Source organism: Ambystoma mexicanum, chromosome 6q (assembly GCF_040938575.1).
Source record: "Ambystoma mexicanum isolate Mex_15411 chromosome 6q, UKY_AmexF1_1, whole genome shotgun sequence".
Taxonomy (NCBI): domain Eukaryota; kingdom Metazoa; phylum Chordata; class Amphibia; order Caudata; family Ambystomatidae; genus Ambystoma; species Ambystoma mexicanum.
In genome coordinates this window covers 978,759,929-978,787,103 of record NC_090937.1, presented here as the reverse complement: position 1 = coordinate 978,787,103, position 27,175 = coordinate 978,759,929, and the positions used below count along the sequence as shown (strand labels likewise).

The 27,175-nt window shown below is 46.7% G+C and overlaps 1 protein-coding gene across 1 annotated transcript in view; it reads left to right on the top strand.

The window, feature by feature from the left end:
- Positions 1–27,175, top strand: part of ENPP6 (ectonucleotide pyrophosphatase/phosphodiesterase 6) — a 490,209-nt gene that overhangs the window by 316,739 nt on the left and 146,295 nt on the right. The window contains exon 4 of the mRNA XM_069631484.1: positions 8,700–8,841. Coding sequence (XP_069487585.1) covers positions 8,700–8,841 — 142 coding nt within the window. The remainder of the gene's footprint in view (positions 1–8,699; positions 8,842–27,175) is intronic.

Below are 27,175 nucleotides of genomic sequence, written 5' to 3'. Positions count from 1 at the left end.
CCTACAGGATGTGATCGTGTGTACTTTACTTGCAATTGACATTTGCAATATTAGCTGGCACACAATGCAACCTTTGCCACAATGAGAGCCTTTGTCTTGGCAAGTGGTCTCTGGGGAATGTTTTTCTTTTTTCCTGTCACGTCCCCGGTCCTGCCCTCCTCCCGTCACTCACCAGGCACCATTCGTTCCCATACCCACCACCCACACCAACGGGGAAGACACGGCAGGCGGGATGTTCGAGGGGGCAGATCCTCCTCTTTCCGCCCATTTCCGTGCTGGCGCTTGCCATGGCGTCTCGTACATGCCCGACGGCTCCGGCGTCAGCGGCTCCAGTTTCCACGCACGGGGGAACCTGATCGCGTCTCGCTCAGACGATCACGTGACTGGTCACGGGATCGCCTGTAGCAGACGCTGGCGTCCACATCGGACGAACACCAATCACTGATGGCGTCCGTCCATCACGTGACGCCTCTGTGCGGTCACGTGCCCTGTCACATGATCTACCTTTCATTCAAATAGAGCTGAGAGGAAACACTCAGTGCTTCACAGCTGTTTCCACCAGAGACCTGTTCGGCATTACCCTCGTTCTTCTTGTAACTCTTTGGAACTCGACCACGGACCGCTACTTGGACTTGTCTTGGATTGCCCTTCTTGTTTCGACGCATCTTCTGGACCCTTGGAACTCTTGACCACCCTTTCTCTGGCCCTGGAATTGCTCTGGATTACCCTTCTGTTTTGGCGAACTTCTACCCACGCTCCTGGCGATCACGTTTTTTCTCCTGAGTCATTTGGGGTTCACCACCTGGACCTTGGATGGACTTGCTATCTGGTCACGCTCTGGCTATCGGTGTGAGTTGGAGGAAGTACTGTACATCCCAGCCTGCTGTCGGTCTTCCCTCGTTGTCTGTTCAGGCTTACTACCTGTCCTATCATCCCCAGGGTAAGCTGTGCCATTTTTGTTCCTTGTTTGCTTGCACTGCCATTATTGTTCATAGTATACCTGAACCTAACCTTTGCCTTACAGCACTCAGGGGTCCTTCCGGTGTTCCGGGTATCCGATTGACGACGCCACTCATCACCTGTGGCCTCAAAGATTGCTAGGGCAGTATTCTTTACCTGCTCGAGCGGTACTTGGGGACGGAGGTAGTTTATAGCTGCACGACCATCAAGGCGGATCACCAGGATCAGAACATTTCCCCATTGACTGTCTCAGCTGAAAGGTGTAAACTGTGTACTAGGAGGCGAAAATGACTCTTCCGGTTGCACAGACCATTAAACATGATACTGGCTTATTGGGTGAGGGACAGGAGGTTCACTGAAATGGGCTCTGTAGACGGCTTGACTCACATTGTTTAAACAGGTGCCACAGTAACGGGCTCTCCCTTGCCACATCATAAAGTAGCTCTCAGCCAGTTCACCTTGGAACATTTAGAAAGAAAAAAGTTGAGGTGTTAAATATACTATATACAGAACTGATTCACTGGAATGCATGCACCATTAAAACATCAAGGCAATACATGCATCTTTACGTCACAAATCAAAACATACATGTGTGTCTTCATTGAAATGGTTCTATGTTTTTTATATCGGCAGGTTTTTTTTCACTGTATTTTTGACGAATATTTTCAGCCAAAGAAACTACATCGTTTTGTTTTTTCATTTGGGGGGTTCCCCCACAGACTCCCTTTACCTGTTATCTACTCCCTATTCCCCATACCCCCTACACTTTATATCTCCTTACTCACCACCCGTGCCCATATTTTTCGTTTCGTTTTTTCAGCTGAAGATTTTCAGAAAAAACTCAGTGGGAAAAAAGCCTGACGATGTAACAACATCGTACCATTGAAATTCAAACCCGTATTGAGTAAGTACTAAAGTTGTACATTATTCAGGGACTAAATCAAAACAATACCTAACAACTAATAAAAACAAAATACAGTTTGACCAGCAGTGTCTTCTGTATACGATGGCAAAGTTACATTGGGTGAACCATTGGGATAGAAACCTGGTGCCCAGTTTGAGAGGTTCTCCTAGTTGACTGAGGGGTTCATCAAGATCGAACACCCCATGTCGCAAATTGTAACCCCTCCCTCCATATGTTACCTTGGATGAAATTTACATCACTCAGCTGCTGCCCCTATTGGATTGCGGGTACACCATGAGAGCACCCCATATTACGGGGTCCTGAACCTCCGTCCTTGAAAGGACGTCTGTCAACCTATCCTCCTACCGTGTGTTTGAGGCCAGGGCATATGGACCTCCCACCCCCACCTACCCCGTCGAATCTTAAGGTGCCACCTAGAGCCGCGACTCCTACGATCCATGGATAAACATTTACAAACTGTTCCATCCCCCAGATTTCTTTTTTCCCCATTGACTGTCTCATCTGAAAGGTGTAAACTGTCTACTAGGAGGCGAAAATGACTCTTCCGGTTGCACAGACCATTAAACATGATACTGGCTTATTGGGTGAGGGACAGGAGGTTCACTGAAATGGGCTCTGTAGACGGCTTGACTCACATTGTTTAAACAGGTGCCACAGTAACGGGCTCTCCCTTGCCACATCATAAAGTAGGTCTCAGCCAGTTCACCTTAGAACATTTAGAAAGAAAAAAGTTGAGGTGTTAATATACTATATACAGAACTGTTTCACTGGAATGCATGCACCATTAAAACATCAAGGCAATACATGCATCTTTACGTCACAAATCAAAACATACATGTGTGTCTTCATTGAAATGGTTCTATGTTTTTTATATCGGCAGGTTTTTTTTCACTGTATTTTTGACGAATATTTTCAGCCAAAGAAACTACATCGTTTTGTTTTTTCATTTGGGGGGTTCCCCCACAGACTCCCTTTACCTGTTATCTACTCCCTATTCCCCACACCCCCTACACTTTATATCTCCTTACTTACCACCCGTGCCCATATTTTTGTTTCGTTTTTTCAGCTGAAGATTTTCAGAAAAAACTCAGTGGGAAAAAAGCCTGACAATGTAACAACATCGTACCATTGAAATTCAAACCCGTATTGAGTAAGTACTAAAGTTGTACATTATTCAGGGACTAAATCAAAACAATACCTAACAACTAATGAAAACAAAATACAGTTTGATCAGCAGTGTCTTCTGTATACGATGGCAAAGTTACATTGGGTGAACCATTGGGATAGAAACCTGGTGCCCAGTTTGAGAGGTTCTCCTAGTTGACTGAGGGGTTCATCAAGATCGAACACCCCATGTCACAAATTGTAACCCCTCCCTCCATATGTTACCTTGGATGAAATTTACATCACTCAGTTGCTGCCCCTATTGGATTGCGGGTACACCATGAGAGCACCCCATATTACGGGGTCCTGAACCTCCGTCCTTGAAAGGACGTCTGTCAACCTATCCTCCTACCGTGTGTTTGAGGCCAGGGCATATGGACCTCCCACCCCCACCTACCCCGTCGAATCTTAAGGTGCCACCTAGAGCCGCGACTCCTACGATCCATGGATAAACATTTACAAACTGTTCCATCCCCCAGATTTGTATACAGGGACTACGGGCGCTTCCCAATATACAGTCCTACACTATGGAACCTGCTTCCATTCTACATTCGTAGCATTATGGCCCTCACACTATTTGGAAAATCATTAAAGACTCATCTGTTCAAATAATCCCTGAGCTCTCTGTCTCCTGGACTAAGTGCACCTAACGGTATATTTTCGACATGAACTGAACACCTTGCCTTAGATGCAGTTAATTCATTACAGAGGAGCACAGAGGCACTACTCTTCCTCTGCCTTTCTCCACTTATGGTGCAAATCTGTGTCCATTTCATGCTTGGCACGTAAACACTCATGAAATCTCGTGTGGTGAGTCCCCACACACCTCCTTTCGTGGGAAAAGCTGGTTCCTAGTTCATGACGAAGTCTGTGAATTTGGTTGGCTTCCTTCTTTCCTGTTGGGGCCGGCCCTGGTCAATGGCTGCTATGGGGGACTGGTGGTTATGCGAGAAGTGTCGCAGAGGGCTTGTTCTGCTAGGGTTGCTTCCCGGTATGCAGTGCTTAAAGTGGGCCGGGGCCTGCCAGGGCCGGGCCCCGGCTGTCTCCAAAAAGTGGGACTGAGCCGGGGCCCTGCCGGGGCCGCCGTCCTACTGCAACATTGGCGGGATGCATTATCCCGTCGCGGCCGCAGCCGCGACGGGAGATTCGCCTGCCATGAAGTCAGGCGAGCTGACAGAAGTGCCAGCCAGCCACAGCGACGCTGTGACTGGCTGCCACTTCCGTCAGTCATAGTAACTGCATCTGGTGACCCCTCGCGTGAGAGGTCACCAGAGGCAGTTACTGTCCCTTTGTTTCCCCAGGTCGCCGAGGTGTCTCTAACCCTCGGCGAACCTGGGGATTCCTCAACATATTTCGAGGTTTATAAAAGATGGCTTTGAAAGTACACAATGTTGTCCGTAGTCAAAGCTTTATAAAAGATGGTCTGAAAACTAGGCAAACCGTAGGGTATGCACACAAATATATATACATGTTATATATCTGTGTGCGTACCTTACTATGGTTTGTGTACTTTGCAAACCATCTTTTATAAACGTAGAAATATGTTACATATTTCCCATTGAGGCCCCCATAGGGGCCGTAATTAGCACCCTGGTCCCTTAGCTGGACCCGCAAAGGACGTGTGGTCAGACGGGTCCCGCTAAGGGACCTCGGAATTGGGCAGTAAGGGTTTAACGCCACCGGTCTCCTTACAGGTGACCGTTGACCCTTACGGCCCACCTCAGAATGAGGCCCATAGTCCAGCATGACTACCCAGTACCTATTGTCCCTCGACATGCCATCCAACGGGCCAATGAAATCCAGCCCTATTTTGTGCCAGATGCCCTGTGGGATTTCTGTGGTTACCATGGGTGTTTGCCTCACTTTTAATCTTTTGTCGCTGTTTGTGCACTCGTGGCATCTTTTGATCAATGCCCTGACATCTTGCTCCATTGCAGGCCACCAATATGTGTTGCGCACTCTGCATCATGTCATATTGCTATCTAGATGACCTGCATGTACTCTGCACAATATCACCTTTCGGATGCTACTTGGAAAAATCACTTGGTCGCCTCTCATTATTAGACCATTCATTTCTGTGATTTTAGTTGCTAACTTTCCAGTACGGTCATAGACCTTCTGGGACGGCTCTCTTGTTGGGCCACCCTTTGCGGGTCTATTCTACTTCTCGGCCCACAACGTCATCCCGTACCATTTCTTCCTGCCAATGCGACTCGCTCATCTCCATAAAATCTTTGTTCCTTGGAATGTGGTGCCCGGCACTTTGATCCATTAATCTGGACATGCAGTCTGCTTGGTTGTTTTTCCAGCCTGCAATGTGGGTGATCTCATATGTATACTTCTGCAGCTTGGCTGCGATTCTTGTTAGGCATGGTGCCACCGTTTTGGTGCTGCCAGGGCTCAACTTGTGCACCAGCGGTTTGTGGTCGCTGACAAACGTACGACCTGAAATACTCCACAGTCCAGGCACACACCACAATCTTTTTATCGTCAGTCGAGCAGTTTCTTTCTGAGGTGGACAGTGCTTTTGACGCAAAGGCGACAGTATTTTCGGTGTCTCCCTTCTTTTGGGTGAGGGCGGCGCCCAATCCGTAAGCGCTATCTTCTGTGATTATATAGGTTTCCCATTTGGGATTGAACGGCTTTAGACATATTGCGTGCAGGATTATTTACTTGATTTTCGGCGAAAGCCTCGACTTGTGGTGATTCCCATGTGTACTCCGCACCTTTCTTCAGGAGCTCTCTCAAAGGCGATGCAGTTTCGGAGAACCTAGGAACGAATTCCGCTTAATACTCGGTGAGACCCTGGAACAACCGAAGTTCATTTCTAGAAATCAGAGCTGGGGAATTAACTATAGCTTCTAGAAGGTTTTTCTTGGGGCTTACTCCTTCTTTAGAGATGTGGCAACCAGGTATTCTTTTTCACCCGCTCCAAATATGCACTTCTCGTGACGCAGGTGGACTCATGCGCTTTATAGTTTGTCAAGTACTTCTCCTATTACTCTGTCATGGGTTTCAGTGTTCTTGGCGTATACCAGGATGTCGTTGTGGAAATACGACACGTTGTTGATGCCATGCAGCAGTGAGCTTATCATTCTTTGAAAAGCTGAGGCAGCGGACGACAAACCAAAAAGGCATTTGTGTATATTGGAATGTGCCGAATGGCGTGATGAATGCTGTGAGTGGGCGTGAGGCCTTTGCAGATCAATCTGATGGTAGGCATCCCGCATATCAAGTTTTGAAAATACTGTTGCTTCCTTCATCATCAATATGAGGGGAAACTGTCCGTAACCACTTCCAGGTTGAGGCTGCGTATATCTATGCACACTCTCAACTCGTTAGAGGACTTCTTCTTAATGAGAACCACCGGGATTGGTCATTCGGAGGACTCAACATTCTCAATCGTTCCTTCGTTGACCATCTTCTGAAGCTGGGATTTGAGTGCCACTCTTGCTGTCGCTGGAATGGGCCTGACCTTGTGCTTGACCGATACTGCATTGGGTTTTAGGCACATTTTGTGCACGTTATTTTTTATTTTCCTAGGTGCTTAGGAGAACAGCATGGGGAATGCACTTTTGAGATTCGCCACTCCCCCCTAGGAGACCAGTAGGACTTGATCAGTAGTGCTGGGGTCTAACCGGATGCTCAATCTATGCTGGTCGTCCCAGCCTAGTACAGCTGGACTCTCGGACAAAAAGTAGACTTTCGTTGTGGTGCACCTATCCGTGAATTCGAGCTTGGCTTTGATGTAGCCCAATAGGTCAACAGTGGCTCCCCCGAAGACTGTGGGCCTTTGCTTGGTGCTTCTGATCTTGACCCGTTCGCGCCCCATCATGTCTTTGTATGTCTGAATGGGAAATATGGTCAGGTCGGACCCCGAATCGGCCATGACTCGTCCACTCCATCCACTCTCACGACGCAACAGGGTTTCTCCCTCCTTGCTCGAGGTGCTTTAACAATGATTACCATTGGCTTGTCGTACGAATCTTTTTCATCGCTCCTTCCTCTAGCTCCGTCAATGTGGATGACATTCTTTACCTGCCACGTGCATGCTACGGCAATGTGGCCAAATCGTCTTCCCTTGGAGCACTCTTAGTTCCTTGCAGGGCAATCTCGATCGTTCACCAGGTGCTTAGTGCTGGCGTATCTTTAGCACTTGGGTGCTTCTGTTCACTTTGGTCCTTTCTCTCAGGCGGTGTCTTGTGGTTCTCTCTCTGTGCCCCTTTCATTGCACCGCAGCCATTTCAGGTGTGGGCGACGGCCCACTTGGTTCTTTGCTCCTACTCGAGGTCTCTTCTTCGGCCCTTGCAATTTGTATGGCTTTATCCAGGTCCAGTTCTTTCTCTTATATGAAGTTATCCTGGACTTTGCAAGAATTAGTGTGGACCACTAACATGTTGCAAATGTCTTTTTCCACATTATCACCGAATCCAAACAAAGCCGCCACTTCTCTCGTTCTGGTAATGTAGTCATTGACAGGTTTGTTACCCTCCTGTTTCCCTGTGTAAAATTTGAGCCTGTAGATGACCACGTTTTCTTTGTTGGAGAACCTTTTGATTATTCTTCCAACTGCCTCTTTGTAGACGTCATCGCCTTCGTTTGTGGTGGGCATGTGGTGGGCATGGCCTTCAACCCTGTGAAAATGCACTGCCCTTCGACCCCCATGGCGTTAAGTAGCATGTTCTTCTTTCTGGCCCGGGATTAGCCCATACCTCCCAACGCTTCCAGATACGTGGAGAACAGTGGTTCCCATTGCCGCCCTGGGATTGCCGGCATGCCAGAGGATTGGAGGAAGGCGGTTGTGGCGTGGTGCCCTGCATGGTTAGTTTGCGGGTGAATTCTGGTCCTCGTCGCCATTTATGTAGTGGTTTTCAAGGATGCTTACGTGATAGAAAGAGGTGTTTATTTGACACCTGGTACATACAGAGTAACAAGGCTTTTTTTGAGTCATGGGGTGAGGATGGAGCAGTACTCACAGTTCAGTTCTGGAGCCCAGAGCAGTTGGCTTCACTGCATGGTAAGTGTGCTGGGCCTTTAATGTACCCAGCTAACTGGAGCTCCCAGGAGGCTGTCCTCAGCCCTGGTATTACACTGCAGTTCTCAGAGGTCTGTAGCTGTGTCAGACTCCACAGGAGGGCTGGATTCACTCATTACAGATGAGCACTGAGGCACGACTCTCTTCCTCCGCCTCTATCCACTTCTGGTGCGATCTGTGTCCATTTCGTGCTCGGCGTACAAACTCCCGTGAGATCTCCCTGTGAACGAGATCTCGCATGGTGAGACCTTACAGCCGGCCTCACACATGGGACCAGACTGCACATTACAAGTTAAAATTCCGATAGGGCCGATTCATCCTTCATCCTTCAAAAGTTGCTCAAATGTGTAGCATTAAATTGGTAGTAATAACGACTTTCTTTACAGCGCTAAAAAGTGGGAGAAGTCTGGCATGAAGCGCTATATAAAACATGTTATTGTTTTTCTATTGTTATTAGTTGTGTTAACATTATTATTATTCCAAGGATATAAAAGTGGCTTTCCTTTTTGTTGTGAGCTGATGGGCCTACTAGCTTTCCATTGCACTACCCTAGCCCGCCTGGTGAGGGCGCGGACTTCAGAACGTACACTGATCATTTCCTACATCTTTTTGCAGCAATGGCAGCGCAGACATGGCGGCAGTCTACTACGAACGTGTGGATTTGGAAGGCCACCATAACGGTCCCGAGTCTGATCAAGTGAAGGCGGCCGCAAAGGTAGTGGACCGTATGCTGAGCGACCTACTGACACAAATCAAGGTGAGTGAAATCAGTAATTCTTACTGTGTTGCTGTCAATGATCATCAGAACGTATGTCAAGCAGTGGTCGAAGTGTATGAAAAGAATATAGCGGCTAGAAACAGGGCCGGCCTTAGGGCAGGGCAGGCCGGCGCCTGCCCGGGGCCACATAGCTCCCCAGGGCGCCATTAGCCTCCCCGCCACACCAGCTCGGGGGAATCTTTCAAGGGCTCCCACGAGCTGGTGTAGTGGGAGAAGGCGGGACAGGCTACCCTTTTGTTTTTAAATGTGCCCTGCCGCAGCAGGCGCATTTAATAACAATAGTATTGAGATGATTACCTCCCCGCTCCGACGTGAGAGCGAGGCGTTTTTTTTTAGAATAAGGCACTCGTGCATTGGCATGAGCGCCCTATTCCATTGATTGACTCCCTGCTCAGGTGCTAGAGTGGGGAGTTAAAAAAGAATGGACTGCCCCCCCCCCCCCCCGACCCGCCGGATTGACCAGGGGTGTCCTGGGAGGGGCACCAAAGTTTTCGTAAATTGCCCTGGGCGCTGCCGCCGCTAAGGCCGGCAGTGCTTGGAAACACCTTCAGCTGTATAGTTCGCCTTATAAATAAACAATAAATACATTAGTAGAACTATGTTCCCTGATGGCCTGCCCCCTCCCACGCACAAAACAAACCCCCAAACACGTGTCCCTGCTCTGTAAGGGAACGTTCAGTGCATTGAACTGGAATGCAAGTTTAAACTGCTTCCTAAACTTTTACTTTAAAAGGAAACCATTCCGGAATGGTTTCTTTTTAAAATAAAAGTATAGAACAGTAAAACGTAACTAAAAAAACTAGAGGAGCACCGCTCCCGCCTACTTCGACCAGTGATTTCAAGAGCAATTGTTTATGTTTTAAATTAGTAGTGTGTTCCTAGAGGTATGTAGTGCTAAGTCATGATCTCTCCATCATCTTTATAGGGCCCTTCGCATCCCTGCACCATAATAGCGACATGGAAATGTTGGCAGTAGCCGCCATCAGGCACTTGCCCCAAATATGCTAGGAGTGTGTATTGGAATAGTAAAAGGAGCCATGCATAGAAAAGGTGGAGAGTGCTTGACACTGGGTGCCTCCATTGGACACTGGTCCCAGTGATGCTGGCGCAGGAGTTAGAGTGGTGAATTAGCATTGGAATAAGCCAGTAGTGCTTGACAGAAGCCCTGGGCGAACTTCCACCGGACAGAACTTCTTCATCGTGACGCCGAACACACAAGATCTCACGAGACCTTCCGGCAGTGCATAATTACGCTCAGACACAGGTTGCGTATGTGGGGCCATTCTGACACACGGATACTTTTGGCGACATCCCGTGAACTAATCGGAGCCCCCGATTCTCTGGAGAGGTTTGGTGGGGTGATAAAGGCCCAGCTCAGCCCTTTGTTCTTTTTGGGTTGTGCTTGGGGAAGAACAGGGCTGATTCACGCTAGGATAGCCCGAGAGCTTATGCTGTAGCCAATGAGTGTATTTTGACCCCTGTTCACTTTTCATTCTCCGTTTGTGACATGTTATCTTGTGTTGTGCTTGATTTGAGAAGTTACTCGAAGTACTCCACTGAGAAACGCTTTGTGAATCTTTTGTGATTGCTTGTTTTTTAAATGCCTTTTCCTTACCCTTTTTCCTTTCACCACCAGAAAAAAACAAAAGTAAAAACACCATTGGCAAAGCCAACAGTGTTGGCTTTTGTGTAGGCATGTTATAGGCCGTTGCCATTCATTGCCATCATGCTACTACAGGGGAATATAATGGCAACAAATGGAAAAGGGTGTGAGTACCTGGGCAAATGTCAGTGCCTGACAAACGCCTATCCAATACCTATACACCAGCCAAAGCTGTTTGTTTTGCCAATTATTGTTTTTACAAAGACTTTGGCACAAACAACAGATATGAGGACCCATATTCCTAATAAATGAAGTGGCTGCAGGTACACTTGGTTAAGACATTTCTATTAGATGGGAAGCTCATTTACAAAAGCAAGTAAGCCATGCACTTTGAGAAGGCTGCTTAGAAATAGCACTTGCTGATCCTGTACATCACAGAGTTTGTTACTGCATGATAATTAGCTATACTATATCATAGAATGGTGTATTTTGGGCGCAGAGGGGGAGGTAGTGAGTGGGAATAGCCTAGGGTAAATGTTATGTTTGTTATGTTAAGGACATTTTATAGCGCAGTCTCCCGAGAGTATCATGGCGCTAGAGGGGGAGGACAGCGAGCCAAGAGCCAGTCAGTAGCAGTCATCTAGGACAGATATGTTTTTACAGCCTTTCTAAAAGCCAAATGAAACCAAATACAGCCCATAGGCTCATCCCTCCTCACATCGCATCTCCTGTCTGTATTCCAATGCAATGATTTTGGTTCATAGGAGGCCTTTTGGCACCACCTAAGAGTCAAATCTAAATATAACTCCTTTGTGAAAAATCTTTCACTTAACCTTCCTCCTGCCACCAAATAAATGATAAAGTAACCCATTGTGAAACTCTTGTTATGAGCCCATATGAAAACCTTTTTCTGTGCCACTTCCATTCGTTACAATCAATAAATAAAAGGAACACATGGATCTGCTTGGGAGCATATCCTCTTCGGGCGAGGAGGTGGTGGTGGGTGCTAGGGTACATGTGGTCCTAGATCCACATGCGGTTGAGATGGAGCTGACGCCTTGACCGGAGGCATAGATTTGGAAGCCTTGGAGGCTAAATGTGAAGAGCCGCCAAGTGATGCATAATAACAGCAAGAGGAGCGGGAGGCGGTAAGGGTCAAGGTGCAGCGTTGTAGCAAGCAGTTATTGGGCATGTACCCTCAAGAGATGCTGGTGTTGGGGAGAATATAGGTTTCCTATGGAGGAGATGTTGACTGTGGGAGTATGTGGCTGCAGTCATTGTCGAGATTAGCGCATCTGAGGCAAATGGCAAGGGGCATCAAGAGAGTGAGTTTGATGCAAACCAAGAAGGGATTGAATAACATGAGGCGGCACCCAAGGAGGTAGAGATGGAGGGAGGAGCAGCAGGTGGGTGAGGTGAGGATGATGCAGGACCAGATGAAGAGGAACACAAGCAATGTGGAGACGCCAGTGGGATTTGTGGAGGTGAACACTAGTCATAGCTGGGCAGGAGGAGGGGCAGCAGGAGAAGGAACATGAGGCAGATGCAGGTCAGGTGGAGGATGGTGAGGAACAAGGGCAGAAGCATTATCAGGCAAAGGAGGAGGAAGCCGAGTGTGCCGATGCTTCTGGCTCCCACCCTATGAAGGCAACGAGGTGAGCCAGAGGACAGTCCATAAATAAAGGACTCCTCATAGAACTTTCTACGAGAGTCTGCTCCTTCTCCTCGCCTACATGAGACCTTCTGGCATGTGGCAGTACTTCTCCCTTCCTGAGGGGAAGACACAGTCAGATGAATATACAATTATGTGCAAGCCCACAAGAGTGTGCGGCAGGACATGGGTGAGTGTTATGCATTTATTGAGCATGGGTGCAATGTGCAACCACATTCTATGGTAGCATAAAAGCACTTTTAATACCAATGTTGCATCAAACACTGCCACCGCCATGGTACTCTTGTCCAGTGGTGCATAGGAAGCCTCTGCTAGCACATATAGAGCTATAGGTTCTTTCCCACCACTATCTAGTGAGAGTCTGTGTGAGAGAGTCCCAACCACAGACAGTGGTTCTGTCCACAGCTAAATGTCCTGTTGGCTCTCTGCCCCCTTGTGGTGGAAAGGCTGATTCTGCTTCCAAACCAGATCATCCAGTGTGATTGGCTACATGTAGGATGGTGGTCTGCCAGAGGGAGCTAGAGGAATGTGCAGCCCAAGATGTTCTGGGACTCTCCTGCATAAGCCCTAACCCCAAAATTCCCTGCTAATACCAACATTTCCTCCATGAGGAAATCGGCAGAAAGCAGGTGCCATCTAATAGGTATACCCTGTGAATTATTTGTGGCTGTCATGTAAAAGGGAGAACTCCTGTTTCTCAAGGGTGCGCTCTACTCTGTTGAAAGTTGTCTCTTCACTTCTGCGGTTCTTAAATAGCAGGGACAGGACTTAAGAACCATAACGTCAGTACCACACATTCTAGTGGCATCTTGTCTCATTATGTCAGTCACACCAGTTGTCATTCAGAGTGCCAAGAAACCATGCAGGTGGCAACAGTGTGCGGTATAAGAACTTTTAACACAATATAACATTCACTAGAGCTAACCAGTCTACAACCACAAGCCCCACTAAATCATCATGCTTTTTTTATTGGTGTGTGGCTTGAAATGACAACAAGTCTGAAACCACCTGAACTGGTGTGTTGGCTAGGACTAGATGCCTTGCCATAGTCTTCCACAATTTAATGCTGATTTGTTATAATGAATGTTAATTTTTCAACATGAGGCACTGCAATACTTTTCCTGCAATCAATATAATGGCCATGGGTGCACTAAACACTTGCTTCAATTTACATTGGCAGGGGAACACTAGGCATTCTTTGGCATCACTCACCCATGCTTCTGGCCAGACACAACGCTTACTGAATCAGTGCTCACTTCTACATTTCAGGAAGAAGCTGAAGATCCTCCTCTTCGAGGAATGGCTCCTCCTTTACACCTAGGTCCACACACCGTCCTATTCCAGCTAACTTGAGATTGGGTGGTCTTCTCCCCCACTGTTTCTGCCCCTGCTTGCCCTTGCTCCCTAACTTTCCACCTATTCTCGTTTCAGCTCCTCGTTATATTTTTACTTCCCTAACCATGTCCTTCCCACTATGACTTGTAAAGCACTCTGTTTCATCCCAAAGCTAGGTCCGTGATAAGAAAATATACTAATAATAATAATAATAATAATAATACTGTAGTAGATCATCCGTGCTCATGTGCGATGCATGAAGTAAATACGCATCAACCATCTGAGCTGCTGAAGGTCTGCTATATGCTGTTGTAGGCCCATCAAAAGTGAAGATTCCTGGTTGAGTGGGAATACTTCTCGCCCCAAAGCTATCATCAGTTGTGTTTCCAGAAGATGGGGTCAGGTGTTGTAGGCGACGAGGGGGATGTACTTCCTGAAGACTGAGATCCTGTTCTATGCATCTGTGCTTGTGTGTTGGTCACATGGGTTGTTGCATGCTCTATCTGACTTGGTTCCTAAGGCACCTTCATTTTCACCCACCGCATAAGTGTATATTGGTACATTTAGCTCTTAAGTGTTCTCATCTGCCTCATATGGCCTAAAAGGTGCCACTTTGATCTTGAAACATGGGTAGAGAAATAACACCTATATCTATCTTCCATTGAGGATATGCATGGATATGGACATTCATGAAGATTGAGAGTACACCTCTAACCAACTGAGTATGTCCACCTCACCAGTCAAATCATCAGCCCTTATGTTGGACAGGTTCATTTCTAGAAGGAGCACCAGTTCCAATACAACATTGAGTGATGTGCTGTGTCCACCAGCATACTTGGAGATCTCTTCAAATGGTTGTAGCACACAAGACATCATCCAACAGCTACCACTATCGTGAAGTAAAGAATGCCCTAATCGTGTGCACGCCTATGACTGTTGTAATATTCAGTGATGGCATTGTATTTTGCACTTAGCCAGTCCAACCTGTGCAGAATAGAATTCCAGTGGGGGGCAATTGTGGTTTTCAGGTTGTGCTGTTGCAACTTGTGGCACACTTGCAATTGGTGCACCAGATTTCTTGCACTGTGTACACAGCTGATATGGGTGGCTAAAGCGTGAGCTGGTCTTTTAGGCCACAGCAATCATTTTCTTCACAGGCTGGCAATTTCTGATGACACGTCACGCAAAGGCCAAAAACATGCTGCGTAAAATAAGGGCCATGCATGGTATTGCCAATTCCCAGGACAGCAGAGCTTTTAGCCATCCCTCATGAATAATCATGAGAAGAAATGTGCATACATTTAGAATCATTGCATGGAAATGTATCACATGAAAATTCATGAGTACTATCCTGAAAATCCGATATGGATCCAGCCCTCGAGGCCCGGAGTTGGTCAACACTGATTAGGCCCATTCTTGGAGGCCGCAACACCCACGTGTAGGTGTTGTGGGATTACCCACTGCACCACTGTCTCCTTCACCTTGTCACAGAGGCCAGTGCCTCTGTGGCCACTGCCTTTAAATCCTTGCATGTGCAGAGTGGCCTTGGGCAGAGCTGCATGAAACTGCTGCCTCTACAATTGCTTGGGGATGAGGAAACCGTTCAGCTGGAAGGGGCAGGAAAGGTCACCCAGTGCATCAGGCATGCAGTCCATTCTCTGGCCACTGTTCCTCTTGTCCATGCTAAAGTGAACTTTCTGGCCATTGGCTGAATTATTGCCTGCCTTGCTGCAAAAGTTAGCATGTCATTCAACTTTGATACAGTCTTGCATGAAAAGTAACGCTGACTGTGGACTTCCCAATTGTGATCGACTTTACTCACGAAATGTTGAAAATTGGTGTTTTTAACAAAAGAATACATCAAGAGGTCCATAGACCACATTACAATATGTTGGTTGTACAATATGTATGTGACTGGTTATATTTTTGTCCATGCTGAAAAATCCCCATCACACTAGCCTGGTGCAAAGGTGTCGCTGTGGGAAGCCGAGACGGGTCTTAGTGTCCAGAACAATGCTTGCTCTGCAGCAACCTTTTCTTGGTGACCGTACCAGCTGGGTGTGGGCTGGTGACTGGCTGCTGGTAGGAGGACCACAGTTGCGCTCCTGAGTGTTCCTCCCAGTTCTGTTTGCTCTGCAGCAACCTTTTCTTGGTGACAGTACCGGCTGGGTGTGGGGTGGTGACTGGCTGCTGGTAGGAGGACCACAGTTGCGCTCCTGAGTGTTCCTCCCAGTTCTGTGCATACTGTTCCATTTTATGGGACCACAAAAATGTGATACCCAATTTGGTCCCAGGCCCAAAGTTTTTTTTGACTGAGTTCATGTGGAGAGATGCTATGTTTCTCCTAATTGAAAAAAAAATCCATACTTTGGGTTTTTGTGGTGGGCTGAGATATGTCCTACTTTTCTCAGCCAAGTCCGAAGGTGGTGGCGGCATTGGTGGTCTGGCTTCTTCACACTGATTACTTTCAGGTCGTAATATTTGAAAGGCACTATTCACAGGTGGAGGAGAAGCTTGGCTTTTCCCTACAATCTCAAACTGTGAAATCCTCCTCCTTTGTGTCAGTCGTTTCAGATTAATGTGTTACAACCCAGAGCCGGATGGGTCATACAGCTTCACTATAAGGTTGCTGGTATCCTGTCGGTAAATCCGACAGGATACCGGCAAATGTTATTACCGTTTCTGGCACTCGGTCCGGCGGTGTTACCGTCAGATTACGAGTGTCGGAGTGACAGTGTTAATCCCCATTCATGGAGTCCTACAGGACTCCATGGGTGGATTAGCCATTATTACTGGCGCCGGTAATGACTGATTTTTGCCGGTAGTGTGCCTGCCTTACCTGCAGCTGGAGGTAACTCAAGTGACCCATCCGCAAACGTGTAGTCGTCCGGTACAGTAAAGTGCTGGTACACACTAAATCTGGAACTTTAATACCCGACCGGTCCATTTATAATGAGACTGACAGTCTTTATTTAGCCTTTCATCATTTTTCTCATACTCTGTATCAGGGTGGTTGTGGAGGTCAGGCACTTCCAATGCTTTGATTGTCAAGATTATGTTCCACCTGGCTTACTCTGCTCAGCTATGCTTCGAGGCAAATTCTCTCGAACTATTGCAAAGTAAAAGGGCAAAGGGTGAGCTTGTTTTAAATAAGCTCGTTTGGGAAATGTGCAGGTCGCCTAATGTGCAAGTCACCTTGTTCTCAAAGGTGACATTCATGTTTCAGGCAGACTGCGCAACAGCAGAAATTATGCACTGTCCAGTCCGTTTGCATACCTTAATTGGAGCATGCTCCTGGCACCAGCGTATGGCAAGGGCCCAACAGTGAATTTCACAGTGACAGGTCTTTAAAGCGCCTTTCTGTGTGAAATGTTAAAGCCTCTATATCCCTGCTTGATGGATAGAAATGTGAGTGGGACAGCGGTGGTTCACGCCGCTGCTGTTCTACTGTAAAAATGTAAAAATGCATCACAGGCTCAGGAATGGCCCTGTCAAGAAAAAGGCACCTGTTCCAAACAGTTTTACATGCACCCAATTTGTGAATTTGGTATGTGCTTTAAAATGTGCAGAAGCACCTGTTTGCACTAGTGCGTAAAAGGGGCATTTGAAAGTGTGCATTTATGATGAGCACAGCCCTTTGTGAATTAGGCTTATCTTTTGGGTGCAAGAGATGAGTTGCGCTAGCCCATCTTATTACTTTCACCATAACAAGTCTGGAGAAATCTGCCCCTTTGTGCTGTTTCTCCTGGCTCATCATGCGTTTTTGCACTGTGTGTTATTTCTGGAATAAATCTCCTCTTCTGACCACAAAACCAGAGCAATTACTACTACTATGACTTTCACAGCAGGTGCTGATGAATGTGACATTGAAGCCTTCAATTTCCATGCACAAATCTGGTGTTCCACCATGCACACAGCAGCTGCTGCGGCTGATGTAAAACACCTTTGATATTCACCCCCCCCCCCCCACGGCACGGTTTGGTGCTCCAGATATATTGGCCCTGAAAATGGTTATTTCTCCCACTGGCAAGAAATGTCTGCTTCCTTGTTTGTACAAGTAGCCTCGAGATGGTTGCGCTTTTGGTGCACACTCTGTTATAGCCACTGAATATAATCCACTGCCTTTCAAACACCTTTTTCCTCAAATGTAGTATTTTGTCTCATCACAAAGTTAGCACACTCCTTTCCTCCCACTGAACGTACTCTCCCCAGGCCTCCAAACAGTTCAAAGAATGTTTTCTTCACAATTAGTATTTTGTCACTTCACAAAAAGCTGGCACATTCAGTTACAGCTACTCCTCTGCCCCCAAATAATTCTAAAAGAGTTTCTACGCAACTAGTATTTAGTTTCATTACAAATGTTTGGTCAACTGGTATTTGTTTTCATCAATTACAAAAAGATGACCCACTCAGTTTCAGCCACTGAATGTAATTCCCTGGCTGCCTCAAAACAATTCCGCGAATTTCTCCTCACTCCCTAATCACGGATAGGAAATGTCACACCTACACACATCATGCATGGTCGTCATCGAGATTCAGTCTTCCACTAGCAGTCTCAAAGATTTCAATTTCTGTGTCTCCAGCAACTAAATGCCATTTTAATTGTCTAACCCCCCTTAACTAAATCATATTTTCATTTTCTCTTTGTCCCTAAACTAAAGCCTATTTTAATATTTTGTCTCTCCCACACTGCTCTAGCAACCACCTGTTTCTGCCTACAAGACTGGTCACCAATTGTACCTGTTCCTGCCCTACACATGTGGGTCATTATGAGCTTCCCGGTATACCCCCCTTAATTCCGGGCGGGATATCGGTAAACTAATTCTACTGCTACCGGCGCCTTATATCAAGGTTTTACCGGAATATTCCAGGTGCCAGCAACAGCAGTAAATCCCTATTCCATGGAGTCGGATTGCAGGTGTTTCTGGCACTGGTAATACCGGTGTTGGAAATATCGGGTGTTTTTTGCTGGTGGGGGCCCGATTTACCTCAAGCTCTTGGCTGTAGTTAAATCAGTGCACCCCCATGGACAAACTTGTAGTTTGCCGGTTTGGGAAAATTGACTGTCACAGAATTACCGACAAATTTATCTGCAATTTTCCCGGACCGGCAAACTTGTAATGAGGGCCATACTGTTTTAGCCTGAACTCGCATGAATTGCTTTCCTCAAATACAGAATGAAGTTCAGAAAGAGTGATTAAACGGAAGCGCTAAACATTTTGGTGAATCTGATTTTTGGCCAAATACGTTCACCCTGGTTTACTTGATATTTCGATTTGCCCATGCTTTACATGCCAATCTGATTTTGTGTTGATTAGATTATGGTGATGTTTTTACAGAAATTAGGCCTGGATGTGTATCGAACTTACATTGGACATGGCCTGCAGGGTAGCAGTTGACTGACCATGACCCCTGTGCAAACAACTTGACCAGCCACGTCTTCAACTCGAGGTGAATTTCTCAGTATTGGAAGAACATATTTACTAGCCCAATCAGCCAATGAAAAAGCACCTCCATGGCATATGAACCTTTCGTTTCCAATCTTTCAATGTGACAAAGACCTGTTCTTGGCAGAGCTCACACTGCATGGCCCCAGTCGACCTATGTGTGTCTGTCTGCAACAGCACACTCTCGACCAGGCAGAGCTCGTTCCGTTTCCGGTGTAAACACAGAAAGAATGAGTGGGGCAGAGAGACGAGATCCAGAGCGCGCTCGAGGCCAGGAACAGGATACTATGGATTTTGCTCTAACAATAACACACGTACGTGGTTTACGGGAAGTCTGCAATAGCAGCGGGACACTTATGGCAGCTGTTCAATAAAAGTTTCACGTTTCATTGGGCCTTTTTTGCTAATTTTCAGACCATGTCTGGCACTTGATCAATTTACTGTTCGACTCGCTTTGTCTTAGTTTATAATACATGGTGTTCTGGTGAAATAGTTCAGCTACGGGTTGAATTGGAAGTTACGCATCTCATTCAGAGAACCGCTTTACATCACGTCCAGGACAGCCGTGCACGCTGGGGCAGACAACCACCTTTCATGAAGGCAATAGGTGTTGTTTTTGAAGTGTTTGTGTGTAATGGATGGATGCATGGGCTGCTTTTTGTATGTCATTTTAATGTGTTTTTTGCTTCGAGTGTGTGTTTGTATGATTCAGACATGCTAAGTCTCCCGACCTATGACTCAGACATGCCAAGTCTCCTGACTAGGTCGGATGGAGATTTTGCTCCAGAAGGCGGGAGAAAGGAATTTCCCCACAGGATTGCGTTGGGTTTGTAATTATTTTTGGCGGGAGCGAGTGCTGGAGTTTGTCTGCCTCTTATGGAGCCTTTGGACATGTGTGTGGCTGGTGTGTTGCTTTGGGGATGAGCGGTGGTGCTGAAGTACTCGACTTGCATGCCAGATGTTGGCATAGTATGACTACACACTTCACCTACAGAGATTCTTTTTTCTGCGTATTGACATCATATTCCCAGGATATACGTGTGTACTCCTGTCACATGCCGAATACTGTCGCAACATTCCATAGGTGGGCAAGTGTGTCCATCATGTGCCCTGCTCTGTAGCCTCATACTCTATGCCAGTTAATGGCGTGCCATGTCCTGGTATTTGAAGGCAACATGGGGGTCTAAGTGAAAATCAAGCAGTCACATCTTGCCAGGTTATGCCATCCTATGCTCTGGCATTCCCACCAGATGCCTTTGTGCAGTCATGCCAGTTAGTAGCCCCTCATATCAGGTTTAAGGCACTGACCTCATTCTGAATGTCAAGGCAGTCCCATTAAATGCCATATGTTGCCTTGATATTCCCCCACACACAAGATATGCACACATTCACTCCTGTACACAAAGACTAACCCCCCCACACACATAGAAGCACATAAACAGGGGCATGCAACCCACATGCACCAACACACATATGTGGCACACGCACATGCAATAAACTGCCATGCTATGTAGTACAATTATAGGCCAGTAGCCAGGCACCCATGTCACATACCAGGTGTTGGCATCATACGTCTATGCATATAACCCAGTAATGCCCTCATATGCCTGATATTAACTAATATGCCAGGTACAGCTCCATCATGTCCTTCAAATTCGGCCTACTCGCTCATAGTATATACCAACTATTGCTGTCGCATTACCAGGTTACATATACCATATTTCAGGTACTGCAGGATGTAACCACATATTCACGCCATGTTCCTTCCCTTAGCATACATGATCCAGTATTTCAAACACTTGTACTGTATTGCCACCATATGCACTGATACTGCCATCATTTACATGTCTTTATAATGAATCATTTTATAACGAATGCACATATAATGACAATTATATAACAACAAAACATTTTTTTTTATGAATCATTTTATAACGAATGCACATATAATGACAATTAAATAACAACAAAACATTTTTTTTTTCTTTTGGGGGGGGGTCTCCAAAATCCCATTTCCCCCAACTAAAAACCCACCCCACCCAATTCCCCACAAGATTGAACCCTTTACCCCACCCCACACACATTTTCGTAATTTTTTTCGTTATATAATGTTCATTATATATTCATTCTTCATTAAATTTTCATTATAAAGAATCTATACCCATAGGCCTCTGTAGTATCATATGCACAAGTTCTCCCCTTCAAATCCCAAGTATCGCCATCATGTACCAAGACTCAACCGTCACATGGAAGGTATTGCAAATCGGAGCAGTGAGCTCGCTCTCACTCACATGCGTGCACATGCGTTGGAATGCACAGAGCTACACACAAGCAGACAGGCACACCAGGCCAATGGTTGACTTGCCTCTGTGCCTCTCAGAGGCTCTTTAGCATGCGTGACACTTTTAATGGAAATAATGCCAGACGAGGGAGAAGTTTGAACAAAGTATTTATACAGAAGTAGTGGGTGGTTAGGTTTGGCTTTTTTGGTGAGTTCTGGAAATCACACTCGCTCTCCCAGCAGCTACTGTTTTGTCCACTAGCCTATTGCTCGGGTTTGCTGGGTACTGTGGCTCAATCTCCCAGCATGCAGCAGGATTTCAGTATTGGTCTTTCTCCGTTCACCCTGGAAACTTAGATTCAATGTTCAAACTACCAACCGGTATTTGTTGCAGGCACTTCTCAGTTTGTGTTAGGCACCTGGACGCAATACTCTTGCAGGTAAAAGTTTTGCCACCACTGGTGCTGCCCGTACACTCTGGGAGTTTCCCTTCACTACCCCCGTCCTCCGCAGTTTATCCACCAGTGATTTTTTTCAAGTTGCCCCTGGAGCTTAGAGTCAATATCCCACTAAACGGTGTTGCCTCAGCTCATACGCAGTGCTTAATTTGTAAGAAAATAAGTGCCAGGGCGCAAATATATTCGAGCACGCTTGTGACACTGCATGCGGGGAATTCTCATAAATGTGCCAATTCCTCCCACCTTAGAGCCCTTCAGCTCTTTTGCTAAGCTTTGGGACTTTGAACTTTTCAAATCAATGTGTTTTCTGTGTTTGTTTCTTTTTGGTTATGGAGTTTAAACAACTCCATAGGCATCATCCTTTTCAATTGTGTCACACAGCAACCTCAGTGCAGTGACAGAGGAAAGCCTTTCAGGCTTTATCAAGGTTTAACTACCTTCTCTGGGATAAACTACTGTTTCCCAGAGTAAGTAAAGTGAAATTGACTTTACTAGTCATTTAAATTCCTAGACCCAGCACATCCTATCTTACAATAGAGTGCTGGAGTGGTTACTTGGTATCCCCTGTGTCTAGATACTCATGTAGCAGTCAAATGCTACCCTTTCCTCTCAGAATGGCTGGTCGCAGTGGTTGTACAATGAACTACCATAATTTTTCCCGACCGCAAACTATTGGTAGTTCCGGTAACATTAAATCGCGAGAGCCATGTTTTTCAAGATGGCGTCTGAGCCCCCTCTGTAAAAACAGGTCCCAGTCTTCTTTTTTCACCATTTCTTATTGGAAATGTCCTTCTAGAGTTTGTCTCTGCGCGCCAAATCAGGTTTGGTCTCTTTGTTCATTCACCTTTGGCAGGCTTCAGGGGTGAAGACCGCCTCTGGCGCCCGAGTGTCTGGGGTGAGCAGGGAGTGAGGGAGGTGCCCGAAACTCCCCGTGCTTAGTCTCCTAGGAGACCCAAATGCACTCTGTGGTGATTGGCTGGCTGACTGTCTGGCAAGAACAGCCACCCGGCTGGGTTAGTGACAGCTAGGCTGGAATGAATGGGAGAGAACTCAATAAAAGGTGAGTCTCTTGGCTTGGAAGGCAAAGTCGGCTACTGGCATGAAGGAACCGAAGACAAGCTTGAAGAGGATGGCTGCTGCAACTCTTGGACCGTTGGTTTGCCCGGTGAACCCTTGCTGCAGGTCCGAATGGACAAGTTCACCTTGACAGAGAAGCTCTGCAAGGACGACTTCTCCCTTTGAGTTGGTGGGACCAATCAACTCGACAGTAAGTCACCTGGATACCTATCTTGGAGCTGGTTGCATTTTCCTGAGAGTGCTGCAGGAAACCATATAACCAGGGAGAGGAACACCAGCTTGTGTGCGTTACTTACAGCCACCGGAATTGAAGTATTGCCAGTTGCAAGCTTTTTGAGCAGTCCCAGTGCAGTGCAGAAGTCCCCCCGACACCCTCCCTCTTGTCCCCACGACTGAGGCACAGGAACAGCGAGATCTGCAGGAATTGCCAGGAACAGAAGTCATCAGCTGCATCTTTTTCTTCATTGTAAGGTACTGTGAAATCAGACTGAGAGTACTTACCTCTCGCGGTGTTTGTGCTTGAGACATTTGCAACTCCCAGGCCTAATCAGCTTGTGACCCAACATATGATTCTTCTTTTTACAAACTACTTCTGAGAACTTGTGCAGAGACTTTTCCGTTGAACTACCAGAACCGCTTTATCCTATCCAAGACTTTAGCTTATTGAATTGAATTGACTCTTCTGGTGAACTCAAAATATGTACACTGTCTAAGAATAATTGTAACCTTTCATGTTCTAATAACATTTGCCTTTTACTCCTCTTGAAAAGTATCCTGAAATAGTATTGAAGTATATTTGTGTGTTATATAATTGCCTCCTTCTTATGAATGTTTCATTACTGACAGATAAATTAATAAGTATTTATTAAAGAAACATTAAGTGTAAGAGTTTATTTGAACACCTGTGATTGTAGACCTCTGTGTAACATCATTACTGCTCACATTCCCCTCTTGACATAAGCCCGGCTGCTCAGCCCCGCTTCCAAAACTGTGTAGTACAGACTTATACCAAAGGCTGGTTTGCTTACACCTGTAGTCATAGTTGTGTGTAGTGTTCCCAAAGGGTACTGCATACAAACCTTGCCTAACAGCTGCCACCACCACAGCGTCAACACATTTTGGGTTAAACTACAGCTTGCACCTGCTCATTGGGGTTGTTGGATGCTCTGGCTGCCATTACTTCATAGTCTGAGACAATAAGTGCTGGGGCTGAGCCCTGGCAAACACCCCCACATATTAAGCTCTGGCCCATAGTCCCTTCACTTCTTTCTGGGGATGTGGTTACTCTGTCTCTGGAGGCAGGGCTTTCTCCACAGGTGCCCCTGCCAATTTGTTCTGTGACTGTAGTTTCGGTGTCCCAGGCTCCTGTGGATTTTCAGCATGTCCTTCCATCAGTTTACTCAAAGGAAAGTTTGATTCCTTGTCACAGTGTGAAACAGTGTCGCTGCATATGCTTCCTTTGGTACACTTGCAGGACTTAATTTATTGTCCCAGCAGACAGCAGTGTTCCCTACAGTTTGCTTTGGAAACATAGTCAGTGCCCTAGTATGCAGCGGTTTCACAGTATGGGTTTTTCAGTTAAAATTGGGCAGCTAGAATCAATGTCTTTGCATGCACCATATTCCTCCCATAATCCTTATTTTCTGTTTGGCTTCTCCCCAGGGTGCTTCAGGCTTCTCTCTTCCGGCCGGCAGCTTTATCCCTGGCATCTTCCCAATCAGGGCCGACCTTAGGGCAGGGCAATCCAGGCAACCTCCCGGGGCACCACATTAGCCCGCCTGTCACGTCAGCTCGGGGGAGTTTTTCAAGGGCTCCCCTGAGCTGGCATGGTGGGTGAAGGGGCGGCAGGCACCCTATTTTAATAAAACATGCCCGGCTCACCAGCAGGAGAGCAGGGTGCTTTTTATTACAATACCGCACACCTGTCAAACTAGCATGGGGCAGCAGCCCCATGCTGGTTTCAGAGCGTGCTGTATTGAAGTACCTAATTCCCTGCTCCTGCATTGGAGTGGGGAGTTAAGCCTTTAATTGTACACAGCAACAATATCTTAGACTCCTGGAGCCGACCCGGGTCCCTGTAGAGGGGGCACCCACATTTTGTTGACTTTCCCCTGGCGCTTCCAAAGTTAAGGGCGGCCCTGGTCCCAATTGTGAGGAATTTGACCATTTGCACAGGGAGTGTGCGCTCACCTGGGCTTTTTTAAAGTTTTGTAATGAAATTAAATGTTGGAAGATCAACCTCTGGTAAATGTGTGGGGCTAATTCACATGTATTTGCCTATGCCCGTGACACAACAAACACATAGTCATGTGTACTCTGGGGGGACACAGCATACAGCTGCAGTCCTCCTGTCATGTTCAGCTCAAATGTGACAGCCATGGGTACATCAAAGCATCTCAGGAAGGGGGAAGGCAACACCTTCCTCCTGCCATGGCCAGCCGAATTAAATATCAAAGGCTCAATGGATCCACCCTGCCTATTGTCAAAGTTCTGCTGGTGGCAGTGCATACTGATGAGAGTTCATTGAAATAGGCCTGCGAGAGGCCGATTTGCAGAATTGACAAAAAGGGACAGTGATCCAACACCTCTTTCATATGCAATGTGTCAACTTGAAGCTAGCTCCTACCCCTCTGTATGAAGGGCAGTGAATGTCATGTCTGTGACAGTTGTTTACAGTAGGCAACCCCTGCAGGGGGACCCCCTTTCAGAGGGAAGAAGTATGTGATTTGATGGAGACAGACAGTCTGTTCTCGCCACAAACTTCAAGGGAGACCTGCACTTTGATCAGGAGCCACAGAGAGCTCGATTACCCAGAGAGACACTTTGAGCCACAACAGACATAAAAGTTGGGTGGGACCTAGTAGTACATGTTGTTTACCTTTCCTGTTTCAATGCACTCTGGTTATGACCTCATGCATAACAGAAGATTGTTGGTGGGGACCCAGGATTGGTTCCTTAAGGTAGGCTTACCCTGCACCAATCGCTGTGGCCCATTTGGCTTTAAAACAGGGTTGAGCCCCTCTTTTGGCAGATCATCTGACGACTTCGAAAGTAGTAAGAAGAAGGGCTCATTTGGACCCTGGCTGAAGGTACAGTCTGCCTTACAGCTTCTGCCAGTGAAGGAAGGGCAAGATTTCCAAGAGGGATGCAAGATCCCTCCCTAAACATCTCCCAGGGAACAGAGGGAGATACTGAACTCAGAGGACCCTTCCAGCAGCTCCAGAACCGTTACCCAGCCAACACACAGCATGCCCTGCTAGCTTCTGCCAGCAAGCTTCCTAGTTGGGAAGTATCTCTGACCAAAGGGCAAGGCTATTTTCTGCAAAACACTCTCCTCAGCTTGGGGCCATCCGCCTTAAAGGACAACACATGCACAGCGAAGAAGCTAGGAGGAATGCCACAACAAGCATCAACCAGTGTCCATCTTTTAAGGATATTTTTTTGAGGCAGTCCAGCCCTCGAACCGCGCCCGGCTGCACCACTGACTGTTGTCACGCTTCAGTCACTAAAGCCATCCAAGACCCCTCAACCAGCATTCCAGATATGCCAACCAGCACAGAGACAATAATTCTTGAGCCAGAGCTGCCGTGTAGGCCAGCCTGCAACCATCTGTCCAGCCTTGCTTTCCAAATTGCCTGACACCTGATAAACCCAAGTTTGTCCCATCATGAACTCTGTAACAGGAGCCACAAAGAGTCTAGGAACCAACTTGACGCTGCCGAGCATCACAATCATCTCAAGCACCAGGTACATTGTGGTTCTGTCCTCCTGGCCCTTCTCTGAAGGCCCCTAGTGTCATTTACGAACCCTTGCTCCCTTGGTACTGAAACCAAATAACCTTGAACAGTTAAGGCTGATTACTTTACTGACTACACTCCTGTCAGTATCCAGAGTGCATCCCTTTTCTTCGTGAAACTGTCTGTCCTCTGTGTTCCTTTACGCGATGGTTTGTATTTTGTAATGGGCTACGACTGTCTGTTGTAATAATAATAAAGTAGATATTTTTATACATCCTTCACTGAACAGCCCCTTTCATCATTGGGCAATAATTGTATTTTTGCTGTGTTGCAATTAACCAACGATCCACGACCTTGTAGAGATGAGCCTGCCGTTTTGTCCACGTTACCAATATTGGACAAGGAGGTTTATAATTGATTTGTGTTTCCAATCTGTTCTGATTCCTTCTGGTGTACTAGAGGTGTGGGGCTGATTGATGGTTAAGAAACTCCAAATGTGGAGTTTTCCGTAGCTCTCTTCTTCCTTTCTCCAAGGTGCTGTGCGCTTCTCTCTCCTGGTTTGCAGCTTATTCCTTCAAACTGTTTGCTGTGTGAACTTATACGCACTGTCCCAGCATGTAATGGGGTCTTCTAAAAACAATTATTTTCGGCCTGGCTTCTCAGTAAGGCGCTAGGGGCCTCCCTGTCTCCACTGTGTAATTTT